The sequence below is a fragment of the Salmo salar genome, chromosome ssa09, assembly GCF_905237065.1.
Source record: "Salmo salar chromosome ssa09, Ssal_v3.1, whole genome shotgun sequence".
In the NCBI taxonomy this organism is placed as follows: domain Eukaryota; kingdom Metazoa; phylum Chordata; class Actinopteri; order Salmoniformes; family Salmonidae; genus Salmo; species Salmo salar.
Window position 1 is genome coordinate 117,855,118 of NC_059450.1, and position 18,026 is coordinate 117,873,143.

The 18,026-nt window shown below is 46.1% G+C and overlaps 1 protein-coding gene across 1 annotated transcript; it reads left to right on the plus strand.

The window, feature by feature from the left end:
• Positions 1–1,054: 1,054 nt before the first annotated feature.
• On the plus strand, positions 1,055–16,064 carry LOC106612717 (leucine-rich repeat and fibronectin type III domain-containing protein 1-like protein). Its single transcript, XM_014214158.2, has 4 exons — positions 1,055–2,518; positions 7,389–8,038; positions 13,426–13,479; positions 13,761–16,064. Exons 1-2 carry the CDS (start codon positions 1,110–1,112, stop codon positions 7,945–7,947), a joined length of 1,968 nt encoding a protein of 655 aa, XP_014069633.2. The 5' UTR covers positions 1,055–1,109; the 3' UTR covers positions 7,948–8,038; positions 13,426–13,479; positions 13,761–16,064.
• The last annotated feature ends 1,962 nt before the right edge of the window (positions 16,065–18,026 follow it).

Below are 18,026 nucleotides of genomic sequence, written 5' to 3' on the forward strand. Positions count from 1 at the left end.
CATGAACTCCATTCCAGCCACTATTATGAGCCGTCCTCCCCTCAGGAGCCTCCACTGATAGGCCTATGGCTAATGTGCCTGCATGAAATAGTCCACCATTGGCATGCGTTGACATGGGTACCTTTTCCTGTTGTGCTTTTCTTAGTTAGTTGTCGAGAGGTATTGGCTCTCTCTCCGGGGGTGCTGTGACTTCTCATCCTCCCTATAATGGAGAGCAGGGAGCTCAGCCCTGCCTGGGCGTGTCACTGAGACACCGCACTGTCTTTTTTTCTGCCTCTGATATATGGCTCAACTTAGCAGAGAGCAGCTCTCCTCTCTCAGTCCCTATTGATATGCCATGTGTGTGGCTCGGTATCTCCCTCACCTGGCAGAGAACCATAACTGCACTTCCATGTTTTCTCCACCTTCTCCCTCCTCCTCTTCCCCACTTGACAGTCCCTCTCTTTCATTTCCCTGCAGTTAGCGCATTGATATTCAGAGTGGGTTCGCTGGAAGTTGGAAATAATTATGTTCATGCATTTCTATGTAAACGCTATGAGAATGGAAGGGTGTGCACAAACAATAAACAAAGGATCTGGTATCAGATATCCATTAGCTATTCTGGAGCATTTCTGAATATATTCATAATGGATTCCCTTGTGAAATACTATTTTAGTGTGTGTTATAGACAGATGGGGTGTCAGATAGCACTTCTTTGAGGTGGTGGGGTGCGGTGGAATGAAGTGCAGTGTCAAGGGAACAGCACTCTCTCTGCAGCCTCCACAGATTTCCCTGTTATCTTGGGGTAACCTGCTCAAAATTCACATCATGACATTCTGACTAAACTGTAGTAAAGCGTGCGTGTTTTGATATCCAAGCACACCTTTAGGGAACAGGTCTGGGAATGGAGTAGATATCTTTCCTTGAAAAAATCTGCCTTATGTAAATGTTTTTTCAGTTTTTCTTTTCCTTATAAAGATGTAAGCATTTCATTTTACAAATATTTAACATTTGCAGCTCGAGGTTCTATCTATCCATCGCAATGATGACAGTGTTGTTGCTTTCATTGCTGTTGTTGTTTTCATTGTTGTTTTTGTTGTTGCTTTCATTGTTGTTGTTGTTCTTGTTGTATGCTAACAGCCTTTCCCCTCCCCTTGTCTTCCAGGAGCCTAGCCATGGAGAGCCTGCTCCTGTGCCTGGCACTCCTCGCTACGCCCACCGCCTCCATGCTGTGCCCCAAGCGCTGCACCTGCCAGAACCTCATGCCCTCCTACACTGTCCTCTGCACCAAGACAGGCCTGCTCTTCGTGCCGCCGAACATAGACCGACAGACGGCCGAGCTGCGCCTCATGGACAACTTCATCACCACCCTTCGTCACCGTGACTTCGCCAACATGAGCAGCCTCATCCACCTGACGCTGTCGCGCAACACCATCAGCCAGATCAAGCCGTACGCCTTCGCCGACCTTCAGGACCTGCACGCCCTGCACCTGGACGCCAACCGACTCACCATACTGGATGACACCCACTTCCAGGGCCTGGTCAACCTCAGGCACATGATCCTTGCCAACAACCAGCTGCACAGCATCTCTGAGGGGGCCTTCCAGGACTTCCTGGAGACACTGGAAGACCTGGACCTGTCCTACAACAACCTGGTGAACATCCCCTGGGAGACCATCGGCCTGCTGGCCAGTGTCAACACCCTCAGTCTGGACCACAACCTCATAGAGATGGTCCCCGAGGGCATCTTCGCCAACCTGCACAAGCTGGCGCGTCTAGACATGACCTCCAACAAGCTGAAGAAGATACCTCCAGATCCCCTGTTCCTGAGGATCCCAGTGTACGCTAAGCTGAAGGGTTCTCCACTCACGTCCCTGGTGCTGAGCTTTGGTGGGAACCCGCTACACTGTAACTGTGAGTTAATGTGGCTGAGGAGGCTGACCAGAGAAGACGACCTGGAGACCTGTGCCTCTCCCCGAGAGCTCGCCGGCAAGTATTTTTGGACCATCCGCGAGGAGGAGTTTGTGTGCGAGCCGCCCATGATCACGCGGCACACTTCCAAGATGTTTGTGATGGAGGGCCAGGAGGTGAGCCTACGCTGTAAGTCAGTGGGTGACCCGGAACCTTACACGCATTGGGTCAGCCCCGAGGGGAAGCTGATCGGGAACACGTCCCGCACCATCTGCTATGAGAACGGCTCTTTGGACATCCTCACCACCACTGTGAAGGACTCTGGGAAGTTCACCTGCATTGCCTCCAATGCCGCCGGCGAGGCCACAGCGCCTGTGGAGCTGGTGGTTAACCCCTCGCCACACTTTGACCCCAAGCTGGAGCCCGAGCCTGGCCCTTCGGACATCCCCACCTCCATCAAGTCCAACGCCAGCGGGGGCCACGCCCGCATCGACCATCAGAGGGTCAGCGTGTCGGAGCTGAGCTCGACTTCGGCCACCATCCGATGGCCCTCTCAGGACCACATCCCGGGGGTCCGCATGTACCAGATCCAGTACAACAGCTCCTCCGACGACATCCTCATATACAGGTGAGTTGGTCACCACATGATTTTACATGAGATCAGATAAGACGACATGCATCTCTATGGGGAGTGGTTGATATACAACTATCCCTATGAAGCTGACTGGTATTTCTGTGTGGAAGTTGATCTTCACGTTCGCCCTTGCATACTATGGGTCTCTTGTTGTTCTTTGACAGTTCATGAGCCTCCAAATTGATTGTCATTAACAGCCTGGTTCAGAGAGGCACTCAATCACATTGATAATGAATTTAGTGGCCGACGACAATATCAGGTGACTGTAACTCATCGCTAAAGAAATCACAGAGCGAACTGCAGAAACACAAGAGCATGATGCCCACAGGGAAAAACTCATAAAAGTTCTGACATAATGGGTTGGAATGACTCAGTATGCGTACATCTATTGGCACATCAACCTATATAGCCTTACTGTGCAGTAGCCATTAGCTGTAATGGGTTTTGCAGTGACATAGAGTGAGGAAGAGAACTATAGGAAGAGAACTTGTTCCCATCAATCATCTCCATAGGACTGAGAGGATGATCCAGTTACATATTGACCTTACTGATATCAGATTCCGATGTTATATTAGGTGGGTTGACTCCCATGTATCAAAGGCCAAGCATTCATTGATACGATGGACTGAATGTTGCAATGCCTCACTCGTACTAAGTGTCATGGAAGGGTTTTGAAAAGTGTTGAGTTTGGCATTTGGAATGCAGTATTGTTCCTATCAGAAATATGAATATACTGTGCAAGCTTTCAAGTGATTGTGATTATTTGTAAGCTGTGGACAATAGAGGTATTATCTTCAGTGAGAGAAAATAATACATATTTTCAATAGCACCCAAAGGAATCCCAGTGCAGAATTGCGCTGATGTAAACACATTACACCAGTGAAGTGCAATCCGTTCCAGAAGGCAATGTTTGATAACTGATTTTAAATGAAGCACAGTTGAGTTGAACTCTTCACCCTAACTTTAGTGATTGAAAAGAATCTGTCCTTATGGGAACAGTGGTTTCTGAGTCACCTCCATTTCAGAGATTTCAGAGAATGACTGTTGAAGAGCATAAAACACCTGAAACATTCCGATTTACACAGAGAAGAAAGGCGGGTCACTCCCGCAGTAACTACAGTCCTCTGTTTGTCTCTGCTAAGAATCAAGTGGAACATTAACAGAAAAAAACGGAATTCTCTCCTCAAAATGAAATCCACAGAAATCGCCGGCCATTAAATTCCCCCAGAGTCGGCTGCGAACCCGTTTCTTCTCCTAGGGCAATATTCTCCTCTTGAGCTTTCAAAGACTTCTTTAAACTCGCTATTCATTATTTTTTATAGGCGGTACAGAGGAAAACATCACCATGAATGTTGGAGGCTTGACTGCAGCGCCAGCCCATGTTATTACAGAGACATAGAAGTGAGAGCACTGTACAGTATTAGAAGTCTTAAGGGGTGTTTTTTATTTTTCCTGCCCCACGGCAAAAATAGCCAGCGAGCTCAGTTCCATCCACCTCTCTTTTGAAGTTCTTCCCGGCACTCACACAGTGGATTATTCCACAAGCCTATAACGGACGGATGGAGAAAGTCGTTAAAAGACGGAAATGTATCTATTGATTTTTTTTTTTTTTTATATTCCGCCACGGCCCTTTTCGACATTTCACTGTGGAGCGATTCTCTGTTAAAGGAGCCCCGTTAGTACTTAATTAACTTCCGGCCTTTCCCTGAGGATGGATTAAGAAAAAAAAGACACGTAGGAGAAGTAATTTGCTGTTAATTATGCAAAAAGCACATGGATGCCTTTGGTTTATGGCACTGCAAAGTAATCGGAATGCGTTTTTTAATCAATTAGGCACACATGAGTCCTGCTCTGTGTGGACTGACAGTTGTATTGAATTTGGGAGGTGGCAATGGAGGGATGGAGGGATGGAGAGAGGGGGGAATGAAAGGATGAGGGGGCTGAGGACAGCTAATATACACTCAGACAAATTAAGATTGTGCTGAAAACAGGAGAGGATTGGGACGGTATCAGCTTTTCTTTCAGTCTCTCTCTTCGTTCTTACATCAAGTCGACTGCACTCTCTATTTCTCTTCCTTTCGTTCCCTTTCTCTGTCCAATTCTTTTCTCCAGATATCACTACCTAATTGCCTTTATGTTTGTCTGGCCTCTTCGGAGACAGTCTTATATGAGAAGAGGACCATCCTATATCAAAGCCATTATAGACAGCATGTGGTAGGGAGGTTTCAGCGCACACTCCCATCCATGATCACACGGCGCACAAGAGTACACACATGCACACGCACCCACACAGTTCTCCAGGTCCCCCTAACCCTTCCTGGCCCCCGTGCCTGTAACATCCATATTCCCATCTCTAATGTGACAGACTGGTGACAGGAGATGTGGCAAGGTCAGGTCTGACCGTGTCAGGGAGGGCTCCTGCGCCTCATTCACCATCCCCACCACCTCCTCCCCATGGCATGCAGAGGGCCCAGCCTTCCCCAGCATGTCCATCACCATCCATTCACCATCCCCACCACCTCCTCCCCATGGCATGCAGAGGGCCCAGCCTTCCCCAGCATGTCCATCACCATCCATTCACCATCTCCACCACCTCCTCCCCATGGCATGTAGAGGGCCCAGCCTTCCCCTGCATGTCCATCACCATCCATTCACCATCCCCACCACCTCCTCCCCATGGCATGTAGAGGGCCCAGCCTTCCCCAGCATGTCCATCACCATCCATTCACCATCCCCACCACCTCCTCCCCATGGCATGTAGAGGGCCCAGCCTTCCCCTGCATGTCCATCACCATCCATTCACCATCCCCACCACCTCCTCCCCATGGCATGTAGAGGGCCCAGCCTTCCCCTGCATGTCCATCACCATCCATTCACCATCCCCACCACCTCCTCCCCATGGCATGTAGAGGGCCCAGCCTTCCCCTGCATGTCCATCACCATCCATTCACCATCCCCACCACCTCCTCCCCATGGCATGTAGAGGGCCCAGCCTTCCCCTGCATGTCCATCACCATCCATTCACCATCCCCACCACCTCCTCCCCATGGCATGTAGAGGGCCCAGCCTTCCCCTGCATGTCCATCACCATCCATTCACCATCCCCACCACCTCCTCCCCATGGCATGTAGAGGGCCCAGCCTTCCCCTGCATGTCCATCACCATCCATTCACCATCCCCACCACCTCCTCCCCATGGCATGTAGAGGGCCCAGCCTTCCCCTGCATGTCCATCACCATCCATTCACCATCCCCACCACCTCCTCCCCATGGCATGTAGAGGGCCCAGCCTTCCCCTGCATGTCCATCACCATCCATTCACCATCCCCACCACCTCCTCCCCATGGCATGTAGAGGGCCCAGCCTTCCCCAGCATGTCCATCACCATCCATTCACCATCCCCACCACCTCCTCCCCATGGCATGTAGAGGGCCCAGCCTTCCCCTGCATGTCCATCACCATCCATTCACCATCCCCACCACCTCCTCCCCATCGCATGCAGAGGGCCCAGCCTTCCCCTGCATGTCCATCACCATCCATTCACCATCCCCACCACCTCCTCCCCATGGCATGTAGAGGGCCCAGCCTTCCCCTGCATGTCCATCAAAGCCACACCAGAGGAGGTGGATAAGGACACATCTGAAGATACAGCATATTGGGACCTATTATTTTTTTACCCGGGCGACCTCCCTTTGTATACCTAGACTGTATGCTAGGCTCAGAGCTAATGAAATGGCTAGACCCATCTGTGAGCGTCTAGTGACCTCCACTCATCCAGAGCATTCACTAATCATGAGTGTATATGCACTGGGGGTGAACAGAACAGATTCGACATCAAAACTATTCCCCCTAATTAGTGAGATTTCACCTTTCTTAATATTTTGATCATCTCTCTTCTCTTTTCCTTTTTTCTTTCAAGGAAATGTTCACGGAATTAAAATTCACATCAAATCTAATTCTATTCTTCACATGCTTCGTAAACAACAGGGGGAGACTAACAGTGAAATGCTTACTTACGGGCCCTTCCCAACAGTGTAGCGAGAGATAAAATAGAGAAATTGTAGAAAGGTAATAACACGTAATCATAAAAGCAATATCTCACCATGAAACATTTACTTCATAGTAAAGCACCAGACCATAATGTGACGCTGACTTTATGGGTGGAAGATATTCTGCATGCTCCATAAATGTATTATAATGCGTAAAGGAGAATACAGTGGATAAACAGCATGTCGAGAGAAGAGTAATGGTAGTAAGTCAGTTTAATAGAAACAGCAGGTTTAACCTGTGGATAAGGTAGGGTAGAGGAGGGTATGCTGAGACAGTATGAATCCCACCGTGCAAGGGTAGAGGTTGACCCCGCTGGTGCCTCCGTTTAGAGGAGAAATGTTTAATGCACACACTGTCACCCACGCTGTCACCCCTTGGGCACACCGCACTTTCGAATTCCGCTCTGTGTCTCCTCACCTCGGAGCCCCCGGGCCCCTATGTCCCTGTTGATAAATGGAGCACTTTGGCACGCCGGGGTAACAGCAAACACACACATACACACACACACTCACCTTAGCCCCTGTGTGGTCTAGCGTTTGTGAGACAGTAAGTAAACCTGTCAACGGAGAGAGGAGAATGAGAGGAGAGGAGGAGTGAAGGTGTGTATGTGTGTCTGTGTGTGGTTGGGGTAGTCAAGGTTAAATGTAATCTCCAGGTACTGAAAGTATAGGTTGTTGAGTTCAGTGCCTTCGTGGGAGCTCTCAGTTTTCAACAGTTTTCAGATTACTGCCAGAATGTTCACTCTATCAACAACCTTGTTTTCTCTCAAATGTTCTCTCTCTCTTCTATCTCTGTCTCTCTCTCTCTCTCTCTAGGATGATCCCTGCGTCTCATAAGTTCTTCCTACTCAGTGACCTGGCCTCTCAGCGGGACTATGACCTGTGCGTGCTGGCGGTGTATGACGACGGCGTCACGGCCCTAACCGGCACCCGCCTGGTGGGCTGCGTGGCTTTCACCACAGAGCGAGAGTACCGCCAGTGCCGCTCCCTCCACGACCAGTTCCTGGGCGGCACCATGATCATCGTGATCGGCGGTATCATCGTGGCCTCCGTGCTCGTCTTCATCTTCATCCTCCTCATGAAGTACAAGCTGCACAGCAACCACTACAAGCAGAAAGCGGCACATGTCAGCAACGTGTGCTCTCAGACCAACGGGGGCCAGGCTGCGGGCGGGGGAGGCGCTCCCATCCCACCCTCGTCCTCAGGCTCGACCAATAGGCCCATGCCTTCTGGCCCAGTGGACAGGGTAGGGCACGACGGACCCCATCAGGCCTCGGAAGGGGGCTTCGGAGGGCCCTTGAAAGGGACCACGGTAGTGGACTTGAACCCAGACTACGGGAAGTCAGTGAAGGACGAGGATGCTATATCACAATAACACAGGATCTGGGACTGCCCCAACGCCACCCACTTTTTATTTCCTGGTGCTGGGGTCCCTCTGCCTTACCAAGGATTATCTCGTGTCCAAGGTGGGTGATTCCTGTCAGACAAGGCTGGGGTTAGAGCTGACGTGTATTCATTAACATTTCTGCAGACTGCTTCTGTAAGAGCTTACAGATGTGTGTGTGTGTGTGTCTGTGTACATGCTGTGTTTATTCCTGTAAGTCTAGGTGCATCTGCATGCAGTGTCTATTTCGAGGGGCAGTACTTATGCTGCATAATCCTTTCCTCTTTAAATGAAGCGCAGTAAACAGTGCAGTGAGCCGGTCCTATTGAGCTGCATCTGTGGCTGTAGACAGACAGGTAGGCTTTGCTGGTGCCCCACGCCAGGCCCCCAGTGCTGATGGGAATAGGCAATCATCATAAAATCACACAGCACATAAACACTAAAGGAGGGCACGCCGTGCTCACTCGCTCCATGCCTCCTTCCCTCCCTCGCTGCCCGATGGGACTTCCCCCACTCTCTGTTTCCATGAAACTAATCATAGCTGCCTCCGCTGGCCCAGAGGTATTTGTTGTAAGTTTAATATCCGCAGTATAGCACAATCTTCTCTACATCTGCGCTCTCGAAATACAAATGAACTGAGCGGGGCCCGGGGCTGCTCTGTGGTGTTTTGAACACCATCATCGGTGTCTCTGCCGCCCACCAACAACATCACGTCGTCCCGCGCATTAGCACACTCAATTGTCTAGCGAGGGTGTAATCTTTGGGGTTTCCTAAGGCATTTGTGTTATTCTCAATACTTTTTGGAGGGCAAACTACAAACTGTGTCAGTATCAGCTGGAATCAGAATCTGGTTGGATTAAAAAAGGCAAATGGCAGCCACATGCATAATAGCGACCCCTATGGGTATGATTAATTATGCCCTTGGTAATGTTAGCCTAAACCAGCAGTTACCAAACTAGGGGCCGCGACCCCATATGGGGTCGCATGATGTGAAAATGTGGTCGCAGGAGAATTTCTAAAATGCTGAAGAAAAAATTATATATACACTACCATTCAAAAGTTTGGGGTCACTTAGACATTTCCTTGTTTTTGAAAGAAAAGCACATTTTTTGTGTCCATTAAAATCATATCAAATAGATCAGAAATACAGTGTAGACATTGTTAATGTTGTAAATGACCATTGTAGCTGGAAACGGCAGATTTTTTAATGGAATATCTACATAGGCATACAGAGGCCCATTATCAGCAACCATCACTCCTGCGTTCCAGTGGCACATTGTGTTAGCTAATTCAAGTGTATCATTTTAAAAGGCTAATTGATCATTAGAAAACCCTTTTGCAATTATGTTAGCACAGCTGAAAACTGTTGTCCTGATTAAAGAAGCAATAAAACTGTCCTTCTTTAGACTAGTTGAGAATCTGGAGCTCAGCATTTGTGGGATCGATTACAGGCTCAAAAGGGCCAGAAACAAATAACTTTCTTCTGAAATTCCTCAGTCTATTCTTGTTCTGAGAAATGAAGGCTACTCCATGCAAGACATTGCCAAGAAACTGAAGATCTCATACAACGCTGTGTACTACTTCCCGCACAGAACAGCGCAAACTAACTCTCTAACCAGAATAGAAAGAGGAGTGGGAGGCCCCAGTGCACAACTGAGCAAGAGGACAAGAACATTAGAGTATCTAGTTTGAGAAACAGATGCCTCACAAGTCCTCAACTGGCAACTTCATTAAATAGTACCCGCAAAACACCAGTCTCAACGTCAACAGTGATGAGGCGACTCCAGTGGCCTCCATCATTCTTAGATGGAAGAAGTTTGGAACCACAAAGACTCTTCCTAGAGCTGGCCGCCTGGCCAAACTGAGTAATCAGGGGAGTATGGCCTTGGTCAGGGAGGTGACCAAGAATCCGATGGTCACTTTGACAGAGCTCCAGAGTTCCTCTGTGGAGATGGAGAACCTTACAGAAGGACAACCATTTCTGCAGCACTCCACCAATCAGGCCTTTATGGTAGAATGTCCAGACGGAAGACAGTACTCAGTAAAAGGCACATGACAGGCCGCTTTGAGTTTGCCAAAAGGCACCTAAAGGACTCTCAGACCATGAGAAACAAGATTCTCTGGTCTGATAAAACCTGAATGCCAAGTGTCAAGTCTGGAGGAAACCTGGCACCATCCATATGGTGAAACATGGTGGTGGCAGCATTATGCTGTGGGGATGTTTTTCAGTGGCAGGGACTGGGAGACTAGTCAGGATCAAGGGAAAGATGAATGGAGCAAAGTACAGAGAGATCCTTGATGAAAACCTGCTTCAAAGCACTCAGGACCTCAGACTGAGGCAATGGTTCAACTTCTAACAGGACAATGACCGTAAGCACACAGCCATGACAATGCAGGAGTGGCATTTGGACAAGTCTCTGAATGTCCTTGAGTGGCCCAGCCAGAGCCCGGACTTGAACCCGATCGAACATCTCTGGAGAGACCTGAAAATGGACGTGCAGCGAGCATGAATCCCGAGCATGAATCGGCATAGGGGATGTTCAGTGTGCTGTGTGGCTATATTGACAAAAAAACATATTCCATATGGGATCAAATGGTGGTCTTTTGCACAGATAGGGCTCCATCTATCCCGGGACGTCAGGCAGGCCTCTGAACGCTAGTTATATATGTGTCTCCGTCTGCCATATGGACGCATTGTATGATACACCGAGAGCAACTGGGGGCAAAAGAGCTGAGCACGGAGCTCTGAGATATAATGCAACAGGTAACTTCGATTGTAAATGAAATCAAACCACATCCACTGTGCGCACACCTGTTTGCAAAACTATGTGGAGAAATGGGATCAGAGCATGACAATGTTTTGTTTCACACCGAGGCTTGGTGGTTATCGAGGGGAGTGTTGGAGAAAAAAAATTGCATTGAGAGAGGAACTGGTTTACTTTCGGTGTAATGAAAAAGAAATAACAGAAAACAGCATCAGTAACTGTCCCACACGAGTGATGAATGCTCACCTCCAATGCTTGGAAGAGCACTTTGAGACGGATCTACTTCCCAATCTATTTGACTGTGATCCTGGCTCAGTTGACAGTCGGACAGCTGATCGAGCTGTCATGTGACCGAATGCTGCAGACAATGCATTCACAGGTAACTACAGAAGAGTTTTGGTTCCTGACTCAAAGGGAATACCCTGCCGTCTCCCTCTGAGCATTAATGCCATTTTCAAAACAACTGCGCTCTCGGAAATCTCCGACTTCTGACTTCAGTGCGTTCAAGACAACTGGGAACTCGGAAAGAAACGAGCTCCGACTGGGGAAAAATCCTTTTGAACAGTTAAACGACTCAGAATTCTAACTTGGGAACTCTGGCTTCTTTCTAGAGCTCTGACTTTCTGACCTAAAGATCACTGACATCATGATTTGACCTCGTATTTTCCTGAGTTCCCAGTTGTCTTGAAAGCACCATAAAACTCATGGTAGGCTACTCTTCGCCAGCTCATATCTGTGTGAAGCTGGTTTCAGTGCTCTCGTCTGCGTTAAAACCAAATATCGATCCAGGTTGGATGTGACAGCAGAGATGAGGTGAGCACTGTCGACCACGCCCCCTGACTTTAAAAAGCTCTGACGCGACATGCATCAAGCACTCTAATTAGTGGTGGTGAGATAAGGGACATTATGTCAGACTAATTTGCAATTGACTGCCCCACATTAATAGTATGTGATGGTGAGTTGAAAAGACAATCAGAAATACTGTTAGAATGCTTTTCAATTGAATGCCATAGCCCCAAATAAAAAAGTAAACATTGACTGTTAATTACAATTTTTTTCACATGGGTGAGAATTTTCAGATATCAAAATGGGGTCGTGGGCCAAAAAGTTTGTGAACCCCTGACTAAGAGATTATCAACATTACGATCACAGTCTTCATTTACCACATGTAATAGCTTGCAATATGAGTCATCAACAGCTGCAGCAGTGAAGCAATCCATGCAGCTCTCATTTGGGATCAATTGTTTTTGTTGTTGAGCAGTTTATGAGTCCTGGTTGCATTACATATCCATTCAGGAGAAAGATATATTTTTGTCTCAGACAGCCGAGTGATTAGACCTTGGTTACATATGGTTTACAACCCTATCGATCATGGTCTTACTTCTTGAAGAAGACAGTTTCGGTACCGTGTGTGTTTATAGCTGTTGGCAGCAGCAGGCAGTGTTCTCCCTCTGTGACAGGCCTGGATGAGGTAGATGAGGTTGCATCCTTCCTCAGCCTCAGTATTCAGCATTTAGCTGTGAAATACCTGCAGTGTTTGCATCCATAATTCATCTAGGAGCATCAGACAGCCAGCGAGGAGATGACAGATCACTCATTGTGTCGCTCTCACAGCGACACAGGCTGACAGAGTTACCGGCGACAGGAAGGAGGGAGAGCGGTGGAAGGGAGAGAGAGAGACGGGGAGAGAGATACAGATGTAGGGGAAGGGGAGAAAGAAAGAAAGAAAGAAAGAAAGAAAGAAAGAAAGAAAGAAAGAAAGAAAGAAAGAAAGAAAGAAAGAAAGAAAGAAAGAAAGAAAGAAAGAAAGAAAGAAAGGAGAGAGAGAGAGAGAGAGAGAGAAAGAGATCAACAGTCAAGGTGGACAAAGACGAAGATAGAGAGATCGATGAGAGAAGACGTGGTGTACAGAGGGAGAAAGACATGGAGGGCTTGAAAGAAAGAGTGAGAGAAACAGGTAAGGAGGTGCAGATTTAGAGCTTGTTCTAATAAAGAAGTGTAGGAAGAGAGGGGGGATCTGAGAGGAGACGGGATGATTTGTCAGCGGGGGACGTGATCAGCAGATACTCACCATTGGTGGGGCACTGCTAAAAGTAGGACGCAACCTCCACCCTTTCTACCTCCACCCCGTCTGTGCTACCAGGAGACCCTTTCCCCCTTAGATTGCGGCACAAGCAGCCATGCTATGAATGAAAGTATGCGTGCATTATATAATTGGGCCGTCTCCATACCGTAGCATATCAATTTATTAGCATTAGCATTGCTTTGTATGGAAGAAAACGACTTTCCAAATCAGTCAGCGAACCAGGTTCTTAGTGAAGCTTTGTGGTGGTCTGTGGTGGTCTTTTATCATCTCATTTTGAACAAGACATATGTGTAAGACACTGTCAAATACTGGTAGTTGTGTGGCCTGGGGTGATCTAGCGGTTATTGCTATTGCCTTCTGATCATACAGATATCCCAGTTCTGGAGTGGGTTTGGATCTGGCCCAGACTATTCTAGCACACCATCTTACCCTCCTTACTTTCCTGTGTCTCTTCACTGTCTAAAAGGAACTGGTAGGTGCAGCCACCTAGCCAGATGTGATATTCATATCTACAGACTTGTACCCCTCTGGGTCAGGTAAGACATATGGAAACTTTCCAGGTATTCTTAGCTCAGGTGAGAGGTTCGTGCACTGATTCCTGTATCCTGTCTCTTCCAGATTTGCACATCACCCATGCACGTCCTCTGAGGTGGCGGGATGGAGAATGGAAAGGTGAGTTTGGGGACAGAGAGCTATACATTTGAATGCTATATTAAAGTTCTACATAGAGATGGGGAAATTATGACGTTACGCAAGTCTGCTTTAAAGGGCGAATGAGAAGGGAATAAGGGACAAGTAGACCACAAATAGTATATTTTCACTGAACTTTCCTTAAATGTCATGTTTTACCAACATTCTGATGAATGTAATTATCTTTCTATTGCATTAGATTTTCTAGTAGACAGCAGGTTGTGTCACTACTTAATGACATTTACTCTAATTCTCTCCTCCAGGTGAAGTCCCCCTGGTTCAAGGAAGTTGGAAAAACACAAAATAATAAATATGAAGCCAAGAACAGCATTGGGAGTAGAGATGGGGTGGATGCCATGGAATCGCTGTGCTTTGTCACTTATGCAATTCTATCCGGAACTGGGATGTAATCCAGCACTGTGGAGTGGATGGAAATGTATTCCAAAACCTGGGGCTTCTTTTAATGCGTGAGGAATGAATTGACCTTAACCCAGACGCCTAACATTCCTTTCGGAATACTTTTTGGGATTCCCATTGAAATTGCCTACTACAGAGGAACACCCTTGGATGGTTTTGATGATGTGTTGTGGGTTTCGTAATTAAGCTCCACTCTCCCTTAACGATCGGTCATTTGCCAAAGGAATACAATAAGAGGAAAAGGCGATACAGTGTTTTGTTCTCCTCCCCGAGGGCCTTGGAAGTGTTGGCTCACAGCGATGTCGCGTCGATGCACCAATATCAAACGGTTGTTCTTTGATCTCTAGGGCACGTTATAATCTTTATAATCCTCTCTCGTTCTTTCTCTCGCTCTCTCTTTCTCTACCCCCCGCCCCCCATCTCTCTCGCTCTCTCTCTCTGTCTATATGGACAATTAAATAGTATATTCATCAATTAAGAGATCAAGTACATCCATTTTGGACGATGGTGAAAAAAAAATCATGTTATTTGGCCATGGATATCCCAACTTGGAATAAAAACATGGGCTCTCAAGATGAGGTCAAAATAAGAACCTGGATCTGGTTTGGTTTGATTACATGAACTTACAGCACAAGTATTGCGTTTTGGTTTGATGGTGAAATGGTGAGTTAAGTTTCATTCTGGCACAAGAAACCGACCCTATTGTATAACACTTTCCAACTGAAAAGATGGACACGTAGATCAAATACAATTTTTCCCTTACTGTTGACTGTGTATGTATTTGTATGTGAGATATACCTTCAATTTTCTCTGATTTGATACCCATATTTCCTTTGAATTATGAAACAACAATAAGAAAAAAATACGTGAGATGGAATTGTATGCTTTCATAGGTAAAATATGTGGATTTATAAAGAAATAAAATTATTTTTCTTGACGCTGTGCAGCAACATTATTCACACAATTTCTGAAGCTAATCATATTCATAGATTCATAATTGCATTAAGTGTCAAACTTATTTTACATGAAGAAAATGCGTTAGAAGCAGTGAATTCATCAGCTTTGTTGGTCAGTTTTTAACCAAACTGACCTCATGACAATGTAATCACAGTTACAGAAGTATGGTTTTGCCACTAAGGGTCGCCAGAGGCTTTTTTAGTGACGTTAACCAGTCCCCCTCAGCTCAGTTCAACTCAGACATAGATTAGTCTGGGAAAGACATATGAGAAGCAGGCATCTCTATCTTGGTTGAGTTCATTGTTGCCTGTACAGGGGTATTTCTCAGCAGTTTAGGCAAGATATATACAGTAATACTACTTGAACCCTTTGCCATGAAGTTGTCCTTACTTACACTGTCCATGTTAATTATATACATGCTGTAGTATGCTCCAAAATGCTCCTTTTGCCATGGCCTGATACAGTTTTGTCTAAAACATGGGACGTGACATGTTAACAACAGAGTAAGTAACAGGGATATAGATGCTAGTGGTTATATCATAGCCAGACACCCCTAATCTCTGAGACCCTTGTACTTTCCACAGACTCTGTTGACGTGATTAACTGTAGGTGTTCTTCTGCTTTCCAGCCTGTGGTCAGACAGTCCATCTATGCCATTGTTTACATATGCTGTGTCATTGTGCTAGGCAAATGTCCATGGGCAAACCATATATATGCAGTATGTATTTTAGTAAAGCAAAAAGCATCAGCAGGATTGACAAAATTCACTGAGATTCATGTGCAATTGCTTATTAGCATGTTTTACAGAAGGGAGCCCAAAAATTGCTTTGCAAGGTAACCAGTGAAGTGGTTCCACTCTCAGATATTGTTGTCAGCTTTGCCTACATTATGGTAAATCTTTACTATTATTGATATGTCATTTATCAATTTTGATGCTTTTACAGCAGATTCCTATTCATGCGAGTGCTGATTTACGCAAGAATATCTGCTTGTCTAAGAGAATGTCTGAATGGATTTAGAGCTTTTCAAAAAGGCTGAGATTGCCTCTCACTACAAAACACTGCACATCACCTCTATGTGATTAGATTCAGGAGAAAGTTCTGGATCCCTTTTCTAACTTTCCTCTTCACTTTCCATTAAATGTATGACTACCTTTAACTACTACTAGGCCTACCTTTTTGACGTTGACATTTTGAAGAGTCCCTGTTGAAATGAAATCACACGAGTACTCCTGGTGCTTTTCTAATTAAACTACTTTTGCCAGATGTGGTGCTCATCAATATTCTCCAAAGCAAATAAAACATTAATCACAAGCCCATTTACACCTGGAGCAAACATACGCCTGATGTCCTGATCTTGTCCACATTCTGGTTTTGTCAACAGGTGTAGACAATTAAAAGACACATTCTGATCTGATTGTAATCAGGACGAAGGACGCATGTGAGCAGCAGGTATAGACGGGGCTTAAGATCCAAAAGAAAAAAAACATAGAACATGAGGTAAGAACATTAGCCTACATCTGGATTCCTCTACTTTAATCATGGTATGTTTGTGAGTGTTGTAAAATGGAGGAGCAATGATTCAGCATTTTTGCTAGATGGAATTAAATCTAACATCATTGGTCCTTCAGGCTCCAAGCAGGTGGTGCAGAATACTAAACACACCGGCAGACAGATCTCTTGGGCCTCTGCTAGTCCCACAGATAACGTCAAAATTCTCACAATTGCTCGGGCAGACAGCTTACATTCTTGGGAATAGTAATGCATTTGATATGCAATTCCGCCTGAACCTGTGACTGTTGTGAGATTGAATAACCTCTATGGGGTTTTTAGGACTAGTCTGTCCTCTTTAAGTGAGTGAATACAAACCTCATGTTGTATTAACTGTCCCCCAAAACTCACTGATATTATGAACTTTCAGTGTACTCAAGTCAAATGCACGGCTGGACTTTTTCTGGTGATTTGAGCCATGTAACTAAATGTTCAAACAAAATCTTGAGAGAGATGTACGTGATGGGCTTCTTTGGTGGTATGAGTGAAGGCTATTTTGGACTGCAAGAGATATTCCCCTGCGTCTGTGAGTTTCACTTGTCCTCCATGAGCCAGTTGAAAGTGATGGCGGAATACCCAACATGCTCACTTCTCATCCCCCAAAAAACAAAAGCCACAGACAGAAAGAGGTTTGTTTAATGACAAAGCTCTTATTCTCTTTTTTGTAGTACTTTAATTAGTAAGCTGTAATAACAAAATCTAGCTGACTACAGAAATCCCAGTGAGTTTATCACTACTCAAGGAGAGTAAACAATGAAGTGTGACATCCAGGAAACAGTCATAAAAAACACTTCCTCTTCCTAGTGGATGAAAGCGGTGGTGATGTTGCTGAGGTGACATTCTGAGAGGACTAGCAGGGACATCTCCTATGGATGAAATGCCCACACTGTCAGAATGGGAGGCGCAACCGGAATATCAGAGAATAAAGCTACAATGTCGGCACTTGGCACATCCACCGATTCCACTTCCTTTACATTTGGCCTAAATGCATATTCATCCAGGAAAGATAAGCTGAGCAGTCAGTGTCTAACAGATATCTGGGGAAGGACTGTTATGCTGCCACATTTTGCTCCTGTCGTGTTTGTCAGACAAGGTTGCCTGAGTACTTTGGCAGATTACCGCTCTGCTTGCTATTTTAATTGTCACCAGGCATTGCAAGCAGCACTCTGTTGCATAACCTGGATTTGTCAAACTCAACGAAGATTCAGACAATTACTACCTGTGTGCTTGATTCTCCGTTCTGCCCTGTAAATCTGGGAAAAGGGACAGAAGTGGAGCTGTCGCTCAACACTGCTGGGCGCCAAATTAGTTTCCTCTGTCTGCATATTTCATCTGTCTCCTCACCTAGATCCGTTGGTGAATTCTTCCGTTATTATACTGAAAAATATTACATAAGACAGACCCATTTTGTATTGGTTTGGGTAACTAGCATGTGTGCACGTGCCTGTGTGCATGTGAGTCTGTCAATTTGTGTGTGTAATCATGTTTGCATTTGTGTACACATTTGCCCTTGTGTGCACGTTAGTGAATGTGTGGGTATGTGGACAATGGAAATGCAATCCATGTATGAATACATGCGTGCACTCATTTCTCTACATGCTGTAT

Excerpts from the sequence above, each read along its gene's own strand:
- LOC106612717 (XM_014214158.2), top strand. The coding sequence starts at position 1,110 with ATGCTAACAGCCTTTCCCCTCCCCTTGTCTTCCAGGAGCCTAGCCATG. Across the intron at positions 2,519-7,388 it reads GACGACATCCTCATATACAG|GATGATCCCTGCGTCTCATA; the intron begins GTGAGTTGGTCA and ends CTCTCTCTCTAG.